At 38.8% G+C, this 19573-nt stretch overlaps 2 protein-coding genes across 5 annotated transcripts; both read left to right on the forward strand.

Moving 5' to 3' along the window:
- The first annotated feature begins 109 nt into the window (after positions 1–109).
- Positions 110–6745, forward strand: LOC134870537 (probable phosphatase phospho1). Its single transcript, XM_063892731.1, has 2 exons — positions 110–697; positions 3470–6745. The coding sequence occupies exons 1-2, from the start codon at positions 476–478 to the stop codon at positions 4283–4285; spliced, it is 1038 nt and encodes a 345-aa protein (XP_063748801.1). The 5' UTR covers positions 110–475; the 3' UTR covers positions 4286–6745.
- A 4897-nt stretch (positions 6746–11642) lies between these two features.
- Positions 11643–18972, forward strand: LOC134870313 (gap junction gamma-1 protein-like). 4 transcript variants are annotated; one of them, XM_063892438.1, is made up of 3 exons: positions 11643–11888; positions 12639–12712; positions 16778–18972. In XM_063892438.1, the coding sequence occupies exon 3, from the start codon at positions 16831–16833 to the stop codon at positions 18193–18195; it is 1365 nt and encodes a 454-aa protein (XP_063748508.1). In that variant the 5' UTR covers positions 11643–11888; positions 12639–12712; positions 16778–16830; the 3' UTR covers positions 18196–18972. The 4 variants fall into 4 exon arrangements, with proteins under 4 accessions (XP_063748508.1, XP_063748509.1, XP_063748511.1 ...); XM_063892439.1 differs by having other exon boundaries at positions 16815–18972; XM_063892440.1 differs by lacking the exon at positions 11643–11888 and adding an exon at positions 11936–11989.
- The last annotated feature ends 601 nt before the right edge of the window (positions 18973–19573 follow it).

A 19573-nucleotide genomic window follows, 5' to 3' on the forward strand; every position in this document is an offset into this window, starting at 1 on the left:
TCAAAATGAACAAAGTCACGAAAACAGACCAATGGCGTTGTTACAGCATGGTTAAAGTGATGTTGAAATGTACCAATTCTAAGGTGTTTTTTATTTGTCCTACAAAAATCAAAAGCCTGGGCCTGGACCCAATTCTATTTGGGTGATTATATTTGTAGACCTACATGGTGACCAGCAGGTGTCCTCATCTGGTCATTTTTGTACATATACAAGTTTACCTCAAGCACATAAATTCAGCATCCTGTTTTAGGATTATGGAAGACTAGTGTGGGATTTAAATGAGCAGAGCCCTGTTCTTAAAATGTGGGTTTGCCAATCAAGGCTAACGTCACGATAAACGCTTTAATCACAATAAGGTATTTATATCAGGGGAATTTTGGTTTGACCATAGCTTCGATTTTGAATAAAACAAAACAATATTATGTAATGATATAAACTCTTTATATGTTTGTTCTAAAATGGGACATTTTGCATAATGAGTCATTTTTACTTTGGAAGAAAAGGTGCCTGCTGGGCTTTTAACTTGAAAGGTCACGTCGGAAGTTGTGTGTGGAGGCTAACTTCACGGAGTGGCTTTAAATGGGAATACCCTCTGCTGCTGTGGGAGTCTCCTTTAACGAATCTCTCCGCGTCACTGGGATGCGGTCGCCGGAGCCGGGCACATAGCCGACCATCCCAGCTCATATGCTCACTGCTGGTAGGCCTGCATTTCTGTCTTATCGTGCACACTTTTTAATCCTGTCTTTTTGTTCCATGTTTGTGATTTTACTGTTTGCTTTTGGGTTTTTATCTTCGCGCTCGGACATCATGCAGCCGGCGGTCAGTCTAAAACCACTCCTGACAGCCGCGCCAATGACTTTCAGCGGTAACCTCTCTTACAGGAATAGCAGCTCCCGGGTTAAATTTAGATAGCTTAGAGTGTAAATGTACACCGTAAATAATGTAGCTGCTGTGTGAGAACAGGTCGCCCACTTGGCACAATGCGTTGCTGCAGAGAAACCGCAGGTTGCAAGGCTTGTACATGACTAAACACCCAACCAGATGGCCTTATGTTATTACAGTGAGCTGACATTGTTATGAACAACAGTATGCATGCATTTCATCATGTCCCATCAGGCCAAGCGGCACTGCAAACCCAAATGTACATATATCCAGGCGGTATTTATCATTTCTAAATAATATAACGTTATAAAATATGTTAGGACTTAAGTCTGCATAAAAGATCAAACCTAGCGTTAGATTATTTTGCATAATCAAACTGGTTTTGACACCAAAGTTCACTGTCTATTTGATTATAAAGGTAAGTGTTAAGATTGTCAGGGTATAGGTGTGCTTTTTTCCTCCTCAATTATTTTCACATTACATATATTACAGTAATATAACAATGTAATCTATATACCATTTTTATACAATAGACTGCATCTAAATACATCAGGTTCATCATCACTATACAACTTCTTGTTTTCCAGTAATGGAAGAAGTTCTCAGACACTTTACTTATCTATGGCATGAACTGCAGAGAAGGCCTACTCATTTTGCATCATGCTAAAATAACTAATGATGATAACTGATTTGCAAATAGCATGTAAATGTTGTACTGGGGTTGATGTTATTTAAACGTACTACTTTATGTAGTATCTATCCTATAGGTAGTGTGATTTATAACAATAAATACAGGAGAATCATGTGTCTTTAAATGCTACACATATAACATTACTGCACAAAGACTAAGCATAATTACAGGATATGACGCTGAGGGAATAACGGTTGTTTATATTGAACAAAGCTTTTAGCCAGACTGTAATCAAAATGAGCTGAAAATATACCATGATTGCAGTTTTACAATTTCCACAGACTTCTGTAAAAGTATTTTTGTCTTGTTGGCTTCAAATCATGATATAGTTTCATAAAACCCTTTTAATTAAATAAATGTAGATATGTGACTTTAGGGTGTCACTATATCAAATAGTTAATGTTACTATGCCAAGCTAAGATAGCTCCCAAACTACATTTTATCACAACTCCCCTATCTGGTGTTACTTTTGTAATCTTAATTTTGATTAGATTTAGTAACTACATTATCTATCTGTCATAGAAAACAATGTTTGACAATCAAAAACGATTTTTCCATTACAGGTCAGAGTACAATGTAGATTAATTATCATACCAGCTAGTCTTGAGTAGCTAGAATGCAGTCACTACCTTATTGTTGTGACCTGTTTGGTAGTTATTGAAAATGTGTTCACACTGAAACATTATCATGTTCTTATCTTGATCATGTTTTATGGTAGATCAAAGGTAACATTTAGGTACATTCTTGTCTTGTCATCTCTTTGGCCAAATATATGTAGCAGAAAAACGTTTTAGTTTTAGATATTTGATTGTGAAATTGTCTTTGTGTGTCTTGATCTAATTGTACAGCTAGTGTGTTGAGAATAGTTTGCATTGATTAACAGATATATGAGTTTGTTAAGTTTTATGTTCCCACGGTCACAACAATTAAGTAGTAAAGCCGTTGTTGGCATCGAATACCGTTTTGGATCTCTTCCTGTATTGTGAGGAGAGGCAGACTCTGAAGTGTCACACCCTAACTATCATGCAAACCCAACTTCCTCTCTTTTTGGTCCTTTTTTCATTACAATAGTAATCCATATGTTAATCCACTCATACCGATGTACATGTTGGATCTTTTATGCACCCCCTGGTACTGACACAGATTGATGATTATAGTTTGATGTGAAGCAGAAGTATAAAATAGCCTAAAATCTTAATACATCAAATGAAGCATAACTGTACAACACTATATCAATAGCTTTTGTTCTTTTATGTCATCATTGCTGGTTTGTCTTCAACACTCTTGTTTGTTCCATATAAGGTAAAGGTATGCTGTGACATAACGGCTCTCTCTTTGCTCAAGTTACCACATGCCTTTAACAGTGAGACCCTTATGCTGGAAATATATCCGCTATGTAAATATGGAATTGGCCCACATCCGATACTTGGCATGTTTAAATAAGGTTGTATTCCTCAATGCTAAAGGAATTAGGGAATGTCTTTTTGGGAGAACTATAATCATGATAGGAAGTGTATGACTGGGTGTTTTATATCAGATGCTGCAGTGGTTTAAACAAAGACAGTGTGATATTTCCTGAAAATAAACACAGTACACCGAGTACTTGGATTTTTTTCTTTTCGTAAGTGTAATGAACATCCTGTTTATGTGTTGGTTAATTTCAACACTGCTCCATTCCTCCCCCCTTGTAAACATGTGTTTCCCCTACAGCTCAGAGCCTCATTAAGAGTATACATTTTGATGTTTCCTCAGCATCCGTGCTGCAGTTCAAATTAACAGTGTCATGTCATACTGTAAAACCAGTGGGGTATAATAAAGAAAAACAGTAAATTGCTTCTTTTAATTTGTTGTTCTTGTGAAAGAACTTACTAATAGTTTTCCATCTATTTTTCTTAGAGAGGGACCACTCAGCATTTCCTCCACCCACCAAAGATGACAGCTCCACCAAACCTGAGCCATGCAGCGCCACAGCAACAGCGCTTTTTGGTGTTGTTCGACTTTGATGAGACCATCATCAATGAGAGCAGCGATGATGCTGTGGTGCGAGCTCTACCAGGCCAACACCTCCCCGACTGGCTGAGAAACAGCTACAGAGAGGGGCACTACAACGAGCACATGCAGAAAGTCTTGGTCTACATGGCGGAGCAGGGTGTGTCCGAGGACTCCATCCGTTCAGCGGTGGAGAAGATCCAGCCCTCCCCTGGCCTCCTGAACCTCTTCCAGTACCTGCACAGCCATCAGCAGGACTTTGAGCTGGCAGTGGTCTCCGACGCCAACATGTACATCATCGAGACGTGGCTGGAGCGTGCTGGAGTGCGTCACCTTTTCCGGAAGATTTTCACAAACCCGGCAAGTTTCGATAACTCCGGCTGTCTCATGCTGCTCCCTTTCCACTCCCACTCCTGCTCATGTTGCCCTGAAAACATGTGCAAGCAGGTGATCCTTCGAGAGTATCTGGCAGGCCGACAAAAGGAGCGTGGTGGTGCCCCCTTCCAGAAAGTATTCTATATTGGAGACGGGGCCAATGATATCTGTCCCTCTTTGGCTCTGGGGCCCCGGGACACAGCTTTCCCCAGGAGGGACTTCCCCATGCACAGGCTGCTTCTGGAGAGGCAGCAGTCTCAGACGGCCAAGTTCAAGGCAAATGTCGTTCCCTGGGTCAGTGGTGAAGACATAGTGGACTGCCTGAAGAAAATAATGGAGGAGAGATGAGGTGTGTGTGCGTGTGTGTTGGTTTAAGTACATGAGTGTTGGTTTAAGTACATGAGGGGGGCAAAAACACCAGTCCTGGTGAGGAGTAGGATATGCATGATTTTAACCCAGCCACAGTTGCTACAATCTGTAAAGAGTATATACAGTAGTTTGAAATGATTAGAAATATATTTCAGAATTTCCCTTTCTCATGGAGAGTTCGATTTGATCAATACCACTATGATATCTGTACAGCTGCTACATGTATATAGATCAAATGACTAAGAATCAAAAACTGGGGGAAACTTCTATCAGGCTATGTCCAAAGGTGATCAAATCTGCCTGCAAACAAATTAAGGGTGAATAACGAATATATGTCTCACAACAGTACAAAACAGCAATTAACCTTTTACATTTGTGGTTACATACCAGGTTATTTATTGGACATGTTAAACAAATACGTAACACATGTTAATAAGAGACTTTTAGAGGTACAGAAAGGCCGATTTCCCAAAATGTTGAACTATTCCTTTAATTCTTGCATGGTCTCAAAGCATTCTGTTATCTAAATCAATAGAATTGCCGGGATCAATATAGGGATAAGTAATACTGATGCTGCATATAATTTCTGGTTTTGGAGTCTTCTCAAAATGTTACGATCCTAAAAACTAGTGTACTGTGGAGAGAGCTAAATCCAACGCAGTCAGCTCATTTTAAACATCTAAAACTCTTCTAAATGTAATTTAGGGTACATTTGCTAGTATCACTGACTTTTTTTAACTAATCCTGGAGATTTGACCACGAACAACATCTACTCCACTCCTGGGGGTCTCTTGTGTTTACAGGCTCATATTTTAACCATGTTACACCACTATCAAGGACCTCGATGATAGAAAAATCAGTAGGTTCAGGTGTTGCAGCGCTACATGGGACAAAAGACCACATATGTTGTGTCAGGCAGCTACAAGGACAGCATACAGCAGGGATAAGGTAACAGAGACTCATGCACAGTACCTGTGCTCTCTCCGTCACTCAGTACTGATACCTAATCTAGGGCGTGATTATATAAGGGTATTCTACACCAGCATAAGATCCAAAGGGAACGCTGTAGCCATACGCCTGCACTTTGCCCAACATTATACCCTGTGACGAAACAATGTAAGAAAGCTCGATGCAAAGAACCAATTGACGATTTTGAATTGTATTTGTGTAGTTATTAGCTAGCACTCACTGTACGTGTACACTATACAAAACGTATATGTTAGTATTATAAAAAGCTATTTGTTTAGTAGGATTCATAGTCTCTGAAAAGCCTTCTTCATGTTTGAATGAATTCCCAATGTGTGAGAGAGTGATGATGTACTTCTTTAGTATATCTGCAAACTCAACCTCATGCTGCCTCACGAAATCCATAGCAGGAACTGGACAACATCTTTTCATAACACAACAAGGAGCACGTACTGGAGTACTTAGATGGTGAACAGGGGCATTTATTCTTTCTTAATATTGAGGAAATAGTGAATAATTATTTCTTTCCGAATTTGTTTTTCCATCCTGTAACAGGGCATGTATAATGTGTGTTTGTTGATTGGTTCAGCCTGTTTAAGTTTTTCATGTTAGTTTACATTACACAAAAGTTAACGCTCACCCACATTGGTCCTATTTGGTAACTTTAGGCCAGACATAGTATCAATTATTCAGTGTATGTTTGCATTTTTCATCCATATCCATATACTGAACAAGCCATTACAGTTCACAATAAGAACGGTGCTGATGAAAAGCAGTCAACCATATAAGTATATACAGTATATATTATAAGCCTGATAATGAATGAACATTTCTAGCCTTAAAAAGCACCTTTATGCTGTAAAAGTGTTGGAAATGTTCCTTTTCAGTATTTTAGTTTCTCAGGGAGTAAAGAAGAAAGTATTAACCATCAAACATAGAGAAATATATTTATGTATGATGGGAACAGATGTTTATGAGAAGTAATCAATGCATTAACAGTGTGATCCTAAACCTCTGTGAGATCAAAACATAATCCATTAATGCTTTGTGATTGGGACACTAGAGGTCTGTTAGATTTACTCCATCTGCGATAAAGATGTAACAGAAGGTATTTTATTTAACTGTCGTGTGTAGTTGTAACACTTCCATGTGCAATAATTAAATGCTGTATACTTTATACAGTATAAAATAACGTTTAGGTTAATCTTGAGGAACTTGATATTTGACATTTCAGGGATGTGTATTGACACCAGATCACCAAACTAGAGTTTTTGTAATGAAACTTTAAAATGGCATTATGGCTTCACAACAACCAAATAAAAAGTATATGTTGTTACTACTTTGCTCAACTTAAATGTTACTTTTTCATTCATTTGCGGTTTGCTGTATCTTGTGTGTTTTTAATCAAAAATCAATGTATGTGTGTAATGCATCAGTGTAACAGGAATATAAAGCCATTATCTGATGAATCTGTTTCTGTTGTGTGTTTAACAGCCGCACTTTTTAACTACTAGTTTCCTCTTTAGGATTAGTAAGACTCATCATGGTATAATCAGCTGCTTTTTGTACTGTTACATTGACAAAACAATCTCATTTCTATGCCCATTCAGTAATTATCCTGGAGCTCTTGATAAGTTTAGATCACCCAGTTTTCACAGAAATGACCTTTTTCCATTTTTTTGAGCAAATAGGATTGAAGTTATTTTAATAAAATAAATCAGAATCAGAAATAGTTTATTTATCCCAAACTGGGATTTTTTTAATTAATTAATTATTAAATTAACTGTGTAGTATATGAGTTTATGAACACTGTCAATATCATATTTTCATCATGTGTTTTTCAAAAGGGGAAATTAGTATTAGTATATCAGTAGAAAGAAAAATACACAAAAAAAATCTGTAGATATAATTCTTAGTTATAATGATGTTAGCTTTTGTTTTATAGCATTATAAGCTTAATGTATGTGGGTGTTGGACTGTTATTGGATTTAAGTCATTCGAATCAATCTTTTTTGAATAGCTTTTATTATTAATCAGTTGTCTCTAATCTAGCAATCTTGTGATATCTTCAAAAGATCCAATACAGCTAGACTTAAGATTGTTTGGTCAGCATTTGTTTCAAAGGACACTAAAGAAGTTTACTCAACTTAGCATTGTGTTGTTAGGAAGCCCATTATAGTCAGAAATAAATTCCCAACCAGTTTGGGCTGATACTATTACTGGAGAACAAACGGACATTTGCTGATGGTTCTATGCAAATGTTTTGGGAGAGACAATGTCAAGCCGTTGCCGAAGAAATGATAAGAGGATGGGGGAGTGATTTAGAGAGAAGGGACAAGGAGAGGAGGCCTCATGACGTAAATGCCCCCTCAAAGTATTTGACATGTTGATTTAGCAGCAGAGGCAGAAGGCGAGGACAGAAGAGACTCCGAGTGAGAGGAGTCATCCAATCCGCTTTCTCAACTTGCAGGACTTCAGACAGCCAAAGGACAAAGTGAAGACAGAAGGGCAGGATTAGAGGAGAGGACAGACAGAAGAGTGGAGGATGCAGTGTCACTGACAGAGAGTAAGCAGTGTGGAAGAGGGGGGGGGGAAGACAGACTGAAACACTGAGCTCTGGTGATAAGAGAAGAAATGAGATGAGTAAACATGTGCAACCAGCATTGCCAGGACTAAGTGACCTTTCTGGAAACATGTGTGGATACATTACAGGTGAACTCTATTACATCATTGTCTGTTTACAGATTACTATGTAAAAAAACAACAATGCCTTTGCTGGCTTGAAATGCTCCAACCCCAAATCTGAAAAATAGACTCAAGTGAGGCTCTTAATCTATGCTTGTGCCGCTACTAGCACAACACATTTGCTGGATTATGGGCAATATAGGCTCCAGATTTTGACAGAAAAGGGTATGAATACAGCGTATGAGCGTAAGATAGAAAAAAACCAATCCATTTATCTTTTACCAAAACTGTTTTCATAAAGCTAGAGCAAGTTGAGGAATAAAGCAGATAGACAATAGCTATTTTTTTACAAATGAAAATAAGCCTTTAACATATCGTATTACAAAAAAAGTAACAAATTATCATATATGAGATTCAAATCTAAAACAATTCAACACTGCAACTTAATTATATCAAGAAAATAAAACGTAAATAAAACATTCAGCTCTTCTGGCTTCTTAAAAACTACCTTAAAGGTAAGTGCCCCTAGTTTAACGCTGGTTTATGTGCCGACAATAACATATTCTGACCAGAAGAGGGCGTCATGTGAACATTTCTCTATCAAAGCTGCTGCTGGACATGTCCTGTACAGTAACAGACATTTATCAGTTCTTACAACGCACAAAGCTGACAGTAACATAGTTGTGTTGCATTTGGTTAATGAGAAAACAATGTGACAACAACAGGCTTCCTTCAGGATGAACAGCAGTGCTGATGTGAAATCATGAAACAACTCTTAGCAAAGGCTGGAGGCCATGGTGACGGAGTTGGCATGAGGTGTTTGACATGCTGCTGAAGTCAGCCAAGTAATCTGCTTATTCAGCTGTTTACCATGTAAAGAATTCAGTCTTTTTTGTGGCCTTTCCTTGTTTCTGCACTTTACCCCCATGTGAGCTCATCCCCCTGTTACCCCAGTCTTCCTCTAGTTTGACTTCTGTCAAATCAGATGAATCCAATCTCACATTGTTCTCTCTCTCCACATTTGATTCCTTCTTACTGATTTAATCTGTCACTCTCTCCCTCGGGTGAATCCATGTCATTGCTGTTGTCTCCCATCATATTTTCTCTTGTCAGTCCAGGGCTTCAAGTTATAATGTCACCAGTGAAAAAGCTGACTGTACAATGCACTTGTAGCCAACACTGAACTTTGCTTTCTTTATATTGACCTCCTCTTCCAATAGGATTAAACCATCTGTTAGCGCTGGGCTTTTGCGACTCTCAGCTCAATAGATCCTCAAAGAATTGATCTCTCAATTTGAGTCATATACAGGGTGAGATTGTTAGAGAAAGGGTACATGCTGTGTCTATTATGACTAAATAGGCTGAAGATAACTTGCTGCCCAACCCAATTTCCAATGACCTCCAGAGGAAAGTGAATGCATAGAAAACCCAATTAGCATCAATCTGCTGAGAATGATGACAAATCGTATTTGAGGATCTTGAACTCGTCAATGACTGTTGTTTTACCTCACCATCAATATCCACAAACCAGCTGATACAGCCCTCCCCCACCAATAACAGAAGACCCATGTCTGTTCAAATGCTTTTAAATTGGCAGTGCTATCCGATGATTGCTTTTATTGATACTCTCATAGATTTTTCTCCATTCAATTAGTGCTTCTGAGGTGAAAGATAACTCCATTAAGGGACTTGGGCCTTGTAAGAGGTCGCTTTAAATTAGGATGTGGACTTCCTATGCCAAAATGCTATCAGGCTGATTAGGGTTGTTTTACTTCCCTGTGTGTGATTCTTCCGCTGATAGTTTAGGAATACAATGCCAGCCAAAAGTCAAGCTAATATCTTTGAACAGGGGCCCTCACTTACAGGAAAAAAAGCTAGTTAGCAGCGTAAGGAGTTAGAAGGAAGAGCGAAGTGTGGAATGAGCTGATGTTAGTCTACGTCCTTGAGATGAAGGGTGGAGATAAAACTAAGATTCCTTCACTTGTAGGTCATCAGCCACAAAGGAACAATGTTTGAATTGTATCGGCATGTCCTTGAGCAGGTTAAATATCACACAAATAAAGCTTCCTGCATTTGGAGGAGCGTTTGTGTTTCCATGCGTTATCTGCTGCAGCTGTAGTGATTGAGGAAAACTGAACAAAGGCCATGCTTAGATAGATATATTAATTTGTCTTGTGTGGCAATAATGAGAACCAAATGATTTTGGCAAAAGTAGTCCATGATGTTTTCTACAAGGTGTTTCACATTTAGTTTCACACCAACATAAAGTTAACATACTTCTGTGAGACAGAAATAGAATCTGAATTAGCAAGGGTCAAGACTTCCTGGCTTTTATTTTTGTTTCCATTTCCGGTGTCACGTAGTCACAGCTGTGAAGAGGGTTCCCACAGTCAACCACACATTTTTCCATATTTAAGAAGGGGGGCTTATAGCCTGACACACCACTAAATCCACCACAGAGATCATTATGATTTTATCATAACAGACAATATACCGATACATTTATTTTTTCACTGAACGGTTATTAATTTTTACTTCAGCCCTTGTCTGTTGCTGTCATGCCTAAGGTCAATAGTATGCTTCAAAATACATACCATAATTCCCACAAAGCAACTTTATAGCGTCATTTTAATCCTGAAAAGTCCCCTCATCCTTAAAACTCTTCATATCATCTGGGTTATTGTTTTGGCTCCAAGCCAATATACAAATGACATTATACAGCTGTGAGTGGTGTTGTCCGTGGTGACTAAACTGACCTTTATGTGTGAAATTCATGGAGAGCCACTTAAAGCTTGTTGAAGAATTGATAGCAGAAGGGATAAAAGTTACTGATTTCTATCCAAAGCCTGATGGAAGAAGATGAAAGGAACTGTTGGTGTCTGTTCAGCCTCAGGCTGTGTCTGAGGACAACAATGTGATATATGTATGTGTTGTCTGAAATCTCTGGTCCGTGCCATTTTCATAAAGTCCTGAGTCTCTCTGAGTGTCTGTGCAGCCAGACCTAGAGGGAACTGGAGGAAACCAGAAACTCTGCAATAAAACTTTATATATAAACATGATTGTTATTACTTTGTTTTAAAACATATTTCATCTTGTTTCTTCGTGGTGATAATCTTCCTCACATCAATGATGACAGATAGATAAGGTTAATGGAGGCATGAGGTCATAATCTCTGAAAATACATGGCTGAAGAATAATAGACTTTGCAATGTTTTTACATCGTAATAGAACTGGTATTTCCTGAACAATGGAGATCTTCTTTGCATTCAACTGCAGCTATAAAATGTGAGGCATATTCAGTGATGCAGTAAGAAACTAATGCTGAAAAGTGCCATTGAATCAATGTGAAAGTTCGCATTTATTGTCCATTCTTAAAAACATATCATTTGAATTCCACTTTCTTATTGCAGTATCCAGAAATGTATGCATTAGCAAATGGAGAATGTAGTTATTTATTTTAGCAAAATTCAATAAGGAATTCCTTATGATGCTTCTCTCTCTCGCTCTCTCTCTCACGCACGCACGCACAGACACACACACACACACACACACACACACACACACACACACACACACACACACACACACACACACACACACACACACACACACACACACACACACACAGCCCCTCCTTGCCTTGCTCCAGCCCATTTGTCTTCCTCTTTTCTCACACAATCAAGCTCCCTCCCTGCCCAGAGAAGTCTCCGTCTTCTAAGGTCAATTTAATACTTGAATTAGTAAAAACTTCAGTCTCTCAAAACTTTGAGTATAGTCGGACGACCAAACGTCTATGTCGTACTTTTAGCTGAAATTCGGCTATGAAGATTGTATTCCCCCTGCACAGAAGTACCGTTTCTTTCCGGTTGATTTGTGAAGTGGGAGCAGCTCTCTGACGGAGGGCAGCGGCGCCAAATGCGCGTGTGAAAAGGTGAGGCTGCTGGGTGGATTCACAGAGTATGTCAGTGTTCTGATACCTTTACAGTAAAAGTGTGTGTGAGGAGATATTACTAGAACGACGATAGGACAAAGGTAAGGCACCAGAAATGCGACGAGATTTGCCAGGTCAGGATGCATTTTTTGAATAAAAACAATCATGCTATGTTAGCTGATATAGCTAGTTAATTAACGTTATCTTAACCGTTAACGTAATGGTGTTTTCAGCAGGTTTCTCTAATGTTGGATTAACTTGGGTTTTACAAGCTATTTAAGTAACTGTAACATGACAAACGTACCTTATAATTATCAATAGCCACAATTAAGCTAATATCACGTATTTGAGTTATTAAGGTAACTAAAAAACGACCCTCTGTTCACTTTTTGAGGGTAGTTCCTTAATGTTAACCAAACGTTGCTTGCATTAAAAATATATCATGAGAACTTGTGAAGGTGTATGGAGTGTGTTGTTGAGACAGAAAATTGAAAAAACACCATCACAATGTACTGGAATCCCTACTGAAAAAAAGCTTTGCAATATTATATACAGATCATTATCTTTCATTGTGTATTAAAAAGTGAAAAGTGCTTAAGTGATCAGAAGAACAAATAAACAATAACATGCATTTTTAGTAAAAGCTTTTTGAACAGAGACATTTCAATATATTAGATGTCACCATGTCAACTAACAAAAGTACTGTCAAAAATAAAACCTGTGTATGTGTTTCGTCTTCTTACTTTGCAGGTACATGGGGTTTGAAATATCTCTGAATTCAGGCTTGGAAAACAAGGAGGGCAGGAAGGATAAAACAGAAAGAGGTGACAAGATTTATTTCAGAATGCATTATGAATGATGATTACAACTCATTAGAAATATTCTATAAGCACATCAACATTTAGATCCTTTCATCTCTCTTATTAGTTGAGGAGTAACAGTACTAGTGCAGGTTTTTGTAAAATGATTGTGAGTAGTAGTATTTAAAAAAAGAAGATGCATTTCTAGGTAGTCAGATTTGAACCTATAAACATGTGACTAAAAGAAGAACCCTATGATTGTCTATGATTTTTAAAGCCAAAAATATATTGAATTTAAGGCTTTTTTTTAAAGAGGAAGCCACATATATTCAACGGATTGTGTTTAATGTGAAGGTAAAACAAAGTATGCTTCTCACTAAATATAGTCTTAAATTCATGTCCTGAGCACAACATCAAAACTAATAACAGCTATGCCCTTTGTACAAGGCAATAGTTCTCCTGTTCTTATTGTAATACTGGTTCCTTTGAACTTGATTATTGATTTTCTATAAGCTGGCGTAGTTTGCATCGGCTTCTTCTTCATGACAAGTTATCTGTTTACGCCAGAGGCTTTTGTCTTGATCCAGTTCTGTTCTAAATACATACACATCTTCTTTGTGTGGTTTGACATCTTTGATTAGATGCCTCAGAGTCACATCCGACCCTGTGGCATCCATTACAGTGATTGGAGATGAGTTTACACTTGAAGTCCTCCACATAGCATTTCCTCGGGAGTCGGGACAGAAAGTTTGTTTATTTGAGTAATTTGCTTCTTGTTATTGTGATTGCTCTCTGTTCTGCTAGTTATAACCACTAGATTTCATTTTGTTCCCTTGTCTTTATCTGCACTAAATGTCCAACGGGAGAGTTGTAGCAAACTTATAATTAGCCACGCTTTGATTTATAGACAGGAAGTCCTGTCTCGGGGCATTTTGAACCCTAACCCTAGGGCAACACACAGACATGGTGTAGACCTATGATGCACGTTTTCCCCGTCAGTTTTCTAGTTGGTGGTATGTCGCTCATAAGAAAACAAATACCCCAAATACCTTTAAAAAGAAATGCATTGTCAGCAAACTACAAACTTTTTACAATCGCCTTTCCAAGTTAATAGCGGCTGAGTGTTTCTCTCTCAAAAGATACATTTACGCTGAAGGAAACCACAAACCTTCACATCCACAGCTTGAAACCTTCTTAGATAGGCATGTACAAGGTTGGCTGCTCTTTAAAGTAAAGCTTCTCGAATAGTTTTTTTAATGGGCGCTGTGGGAAACTGGAGGCTGTTGGTCTGGCTCTGGCTCTGGGAGACATCTGGGCAAATGCAATGTATCACCTTCAGGCACTCGATGTGGCACTTCTAGCAACTTGGGTGGTTGAGCTGGTCATACATTTGAGTCTAGGCAGGTGTTTTGCAACAAATCAATGGACTTAATTTGCCGTTAAAATATATTTGTGGGGCATTTTCTCATCAACTTAACAATGCATTTGGGGGTTTCACATTGATTCTTCTTTGTTGTTTTTAAACGTGCTAACAGCAGGCTCTAGTTCAATGCATGTAATAAAAATACAGGTTAGTGTGTTTATCAAAAAAATCTGTCCATCAATTTTGTTTGATGTCCATCTTATTTTATTTGTCTGTGTCTCTGTTTGGAGGTTTCGGTGTAACATTGTATTCACTTGTCCTTAAATTCCTGATATTATGACTTAAATTAGCTTTCTCATCATCCACAAGGTTTGTGTGTGAGTGTTGATGATAGCTGTGCTACCGGGCCTCCAAATAGCACATTACACAACACGGCCAGATGTGCAGTTTTAGAGTGCATGTGACTCTTAATGAGACGGACGAGACTTTTTTCTTTCCAGAGTGAGATATGAGAAAGCATGGTAACAGCAGCTGGACCTGCTTTTATGGGAGTTGTTTGTATAAAAAGAAATAAAACCAAATTGAATGTCATACTGATTAATGCGACAGGGAGTCAGTTGTGCCTATTATAGATAAAAATGTCAGCCTGTTTATACACCTGTTTATACTAGTATAAATACATTTCCAATAATTAATTGGGGGTTTTCAGGGTTTTGAATACAGAAAAATCTCCTGAGAAACTATTTTTCAAATAATTTACACAATTTCCAATATTTAATCTGAATATATTAGGGCGGGCACTGACATTTTTATCAATGTTGATTATATTTTTTGATGTATCAGATTGTTGTTAAGTCTAAAAATGTCATAAAATTGTGGACAATATTCAAATATCTTGTTTGTTTAGACCAACAGCCTGTAATAACAACGTAGAGCTGCCACTAATGACCCATTTTCTGGCCATTTAACCCTTATAATATGGAATTTCTAATAGAGCAGGCAGGCTGCTTTATGTCTTTATGAGTGTACTAAGCTGCTACAGGAGAAAAGATGGAAAAAAACATGCCTACGTTTACTGCATTTAATATGTTGACGTCAATTATGCGAACGCCCTAAAAAATGGCAGTTATTTAATAGTGATAACTTGTGAAACTAGAAGGTCCCTCGGAGATTGCCAGTCTGTTTCTATACGTAAAGAAATACATGCATTTATCTATCCCGTGGTATGGATCCGCTCCAAAATGTGGCCCATGCTACTCACATTCACAAAGTTTTATAAAACAAACGAGGCAATCAACAAACCAAACATAAACTCCTTGATGGGTCATAACGTCAAGCTAATTAGAAGAATAACTTTTGGATAGAAATTGTTAACACTTGTGTTTTGTATTCTGCAGCCCAATGATAACATAATTGACTTCAGTTCATACAGCGACAGCCTCTCAATGACCGCAAGGCTGTTTCTTATCAGCGGACCTTGCTTGCCTCAGTGTCTGCCTCCTGTTGGTAGATTGATGTCAAGACCGTGTTATAATAAGCAACCATGTAGGAGCCCTGAAGGTTGGAATATAAACTCTCCTCTAACAAACCCTCTGAACTTATACACATCACACATGCAGACATAGTCTGTCCCGCAAAAGTCTGACCCTTTTAGATTTCCTCCCACATGAGTAACTTATGGAGAGGTCGGCTGCTTTTGGGCAGATGGATGTCTGCAGGTAAAACTGAGATGTTTTAGGGTTAGGTACAGTGCGAGCTGGTTTAGATCAGACGAGGACAAACAATCTAAATTTAACCGAGATAGGAAAGTTTACTTTATGTACTATTTGAAATCATACTGGCTCACCTTTTAGGCATGTGTGTGTGTGTGTGTGTGTGTGTGTGTGTGTGTGTGTGTGTGTGTGTGTGTGTGTGTGTGTGTGTGTGTGTGTGTGTGTGTGTGTGTGTGTGTGCTGCTTTAACGCTATCTGTTAGGTAGCCATCTAGTGTGCTACTGCCTCAGAGAAACTCCTTACTCATCTGGTCTAGTTAATTACAGCACAAAGAAATATTTAAACAAGGAACTGAGCCATTTTAAGCTAGTATTTAATATTTGTGTTATGTTCAATTCATTATAATAAACTTGCTGTTAGAACACATTTATAAAATTAAGCCTGTTATTCATAAATCCCTAAGAAAAATGTGTATGGATGACCTTAACTTTTTTTTAAAACTATAATCATAAATAATTAAATATATTATCGTTGTAAATCAGGTATTATGTTTTAAATTGCACAAATGATCTAGTCAGTACTTGATTTTAATTATACTTTAAAGTCATTTTGCTAATTCCTCTTCAGGGTTTTTAGTATTTCAGTGGTCATCCTCTAGCACAAATAAAAGTTTTTAGACTATGGAACATCTGGATGCACTAACAACCTCATGTAAGATGCCTATCAGCGGCGTTCAGTTAACAATAGCAATTATGGTTACACATTCCATTGAAGTCATTATTCTTCCCTTTGTGTACTAATGCCAAGGGGATGTTTGGACGTGAGCTGTGGGGCAAAGCTATTAAAAGCATCAAGGATTAACATGTTGTTATTGTTAATGTACTGCTCCTTAGTTCTGGGCAGATCTTTAAGTGGAAAAAATATGCTTTAAATAGATGATCAGTTTATGTATGCGTTTTCCATACAGAGTTTTCTGCATGGCACAGAGTTTAATCGTTCCTGTTCTCTCCACAGTGCAGTAACCGGGGGTGTACGTTGCCTCTCTCTGCAGTTTCCTTGCTATTACCATGAGTTGGAGTTTCCTGACTCGCCTGCTGGAAGAAATCCACAACCATTCAACATTCGTGGGCAAGATCTGGCTCACAGTCCTGATTGTTTTCCGCATCGTGCTGACGGCCGTGGGTGGGGAGTCCATCTACTACGATGAGCAGAGCAAGTTTGTCTGCAACTCGGGCCAGCCAGGCTGTGAGAACGTCTGCTACGACGCCTTCGCTCCACTCTCACACGTCCGCTTCTGGGTTTTCCAAATCATCCTGGTGGCGACACCTTCACTCATGTACCTGGGCTACGCGGTCAACAAAATTGCTCGGGCGGAGGAGCAGTGTGAAAATGGGGGAGTGAGTGGATTGTCGCGGAGGAAGAACAAGAAGCCTTACCTTGCGGGCAGAAAGCAGAACAGGGGCATTGAAGAGGCCGAGGATGACCAAGAGGATGACCCCATGATCTATGAAATGACCGAGGTTGAGAGTGACGGTGATGGAGCAGCGAAAGGAGACAGTGGTGATAAACATGCAAAGGTCAAGGTGCGCCATGATGGCCGTCAGCGTATCAAAGAGGATGGACTGATGCGTATTTATGTACTTCAGCTCTTGACGCGCTGCGTGCTGGAGGTGGTTTTCCTGTGTGGACAGTATGCCCTGTATGGATTTGCTGTTCCCGCCTCCTACGTCTGCTCAGACGATCCCTGCCCTCACAAAGTGGACTGCTTTGTGTCACGGCCCACTGAGAAAACTATCTTCCTCCTCATCATGTACACGGTCTCCCTGCTCTGCCTGGCACTCAATATCTGGGAGATGCTTCACCTGGGCGTCGGTACCATCTGTGACATCGTACGCTCCCACCGGGTGCGCCTCTCGGACGAAGAGCTGTACGGGCTTACGCGTGAACAAGGAGCTCTTAATGAGGCACGATTGAGCGGAGACGATTACAGCAGCTACCCTTTTTCTTGGAACGCACCATCGGCTCCGCCTGGGTACAACATTGCCATCAAGCCTCTCCTGGTAACCACAGGGCACCACCACCAGTCACTTCCCATCACTGATCTCACTAATGCTAAGATGGCATGCAGGCAAAACCATGTGAACATTGCTCAAGAGGAGCGCCAGCAGTACACCAATAATGAGGAAAACCTGTGCAGAGGAGGGATGGGAGATGCTTCCAGAGCAGTTCTTAAGGACATCCACCAGCCTCAGAACCAGCTGGAGGACTACAGCCAGCCACAGAGCCACACTAACAACCACAGCAAGCCTCACCGTGAGCGGAAACACCGACAGGCCTCCAAACACACCGCAAGCAAGTCGAACGGGGTCGGAGGCAGCAGCACCAGCAGTAGCAGCAAATACGGAGTCATAACGGGCTCTGAGTGGATCTGAAATTCACACTGCAGATTTGTGTTTTGGTTGTTCTTAAAAATGCAAATCCTGATGCAGGAAGATGTTGGTGCTTTCTTTAATTCCCTGTGAATATGCAGAGGCTGCCATATTGTAACCTAAGGTGCCTTACTTAAACAGCCAAAGTGCTGCTTCCTATTGACTCTGCATCACAAAATGTCCTCATCACTATGGACTGAAAACCAAAGTCCTACTGTCTATGTGAGTCTTTTTTATTACCATCCAGGGTTTACACTTTGAACAGTATTGTTTTTTTCTGAGTTTGCAATATTATATTAACACGTTTTTGATTGATTGTTTTTCCGAGCCATGAAGATGAAGGAGAGAGTATGTTTTCAGTTAATAATTTTACAATGTTTCCATGTATTCTTTGACGAGAAAAACAAGTTAATTACCGATTAAAAGTGTTTGAAATGTGTCCTTCAGTGGAAATGTTTGTCAAAGTTTAATGATTTAACTGTTGAAACTGTTGTCATTGTCTTAGTTCCAAGCTGTCAATTTTTAGTTTGTTTCAAGTTTATGCTTTGAAGGGTTTCTGCATCATTAATGTTATTAACATAACAAAACATATCCAGTGAATCTGGCCTGTTCTTTTTTCCCGGCCTGGTATAAAGAATTTGTTGTCATTAATATTTACCTTAATTTGCAGATTTTCAAATTGAAATGTCATTAAGGCTAGTCCTTTGCACTGTGCCAGTGTTTTGTGAAAATATATTTTTATGAAAAAAAGTGCATGGTTTGAATAAAGTTTTTTTTTCATCTTGTGTTTGTCTTATATTTAACAGATTTGGTGTCATGACCATATACAAAATATAGTATAATACAGTTTAATTTATCACATAATCATCCCGAATTTCAACTAACAATACGTATACTAAATTCATGTAAAACTGTTGGTTTACAGTTTAATCTTTAACGTAATCATAAGCACTTAAATTGCCAATGTAGGTTTTTTAAATTGAGGTTTCTGTAGTTACAGGCACATTGCCACCTTCTGGGCAGTAAGGATAACAGAATTCCCACTCTTTAGTGACAATCGCTCTGATATTCAAGTTTGAAATTAGGAAACCCTCAACTCTTTATTGGCTACATTGAAGTATTCCCCAGACTATTTTTGAAATAATAAGAAAGGAAAAGGTTTATCTTCACTTTAAATAAGTAGCTATGTGGCAACAGTATGCTGACACTACATTCGTTGTGCTGCATTTAGGGTACTTACGTAAAACTCATAGTGCAATCTTCGACTTTGACAAAGATTTATGTTGATGCTCCAGATGATTCCTTCTAACCACCTGCTTGGTAAAATAGACTACACTTTAGTTTGGTTTAACTTCTTGCCTTAATAAATAGCATTAGTATT

The sequence above is a fragment of the Eleginops maclovinus genome, chromosome 10 (assembly GCF_036324505.1).
Source record: "Eleginops maclovinus isolate JMC-PN-2008 ecotype Puerto Natales chromosome 10, JC_Emac_rtc_rv5, whole genome shotgun sequence".
NCBI lineage: Eukaryota > Metazoa > Chordata > Actinopteri > Perciformes > Eleginopidae > Eleginops > Eleginops maclovinus.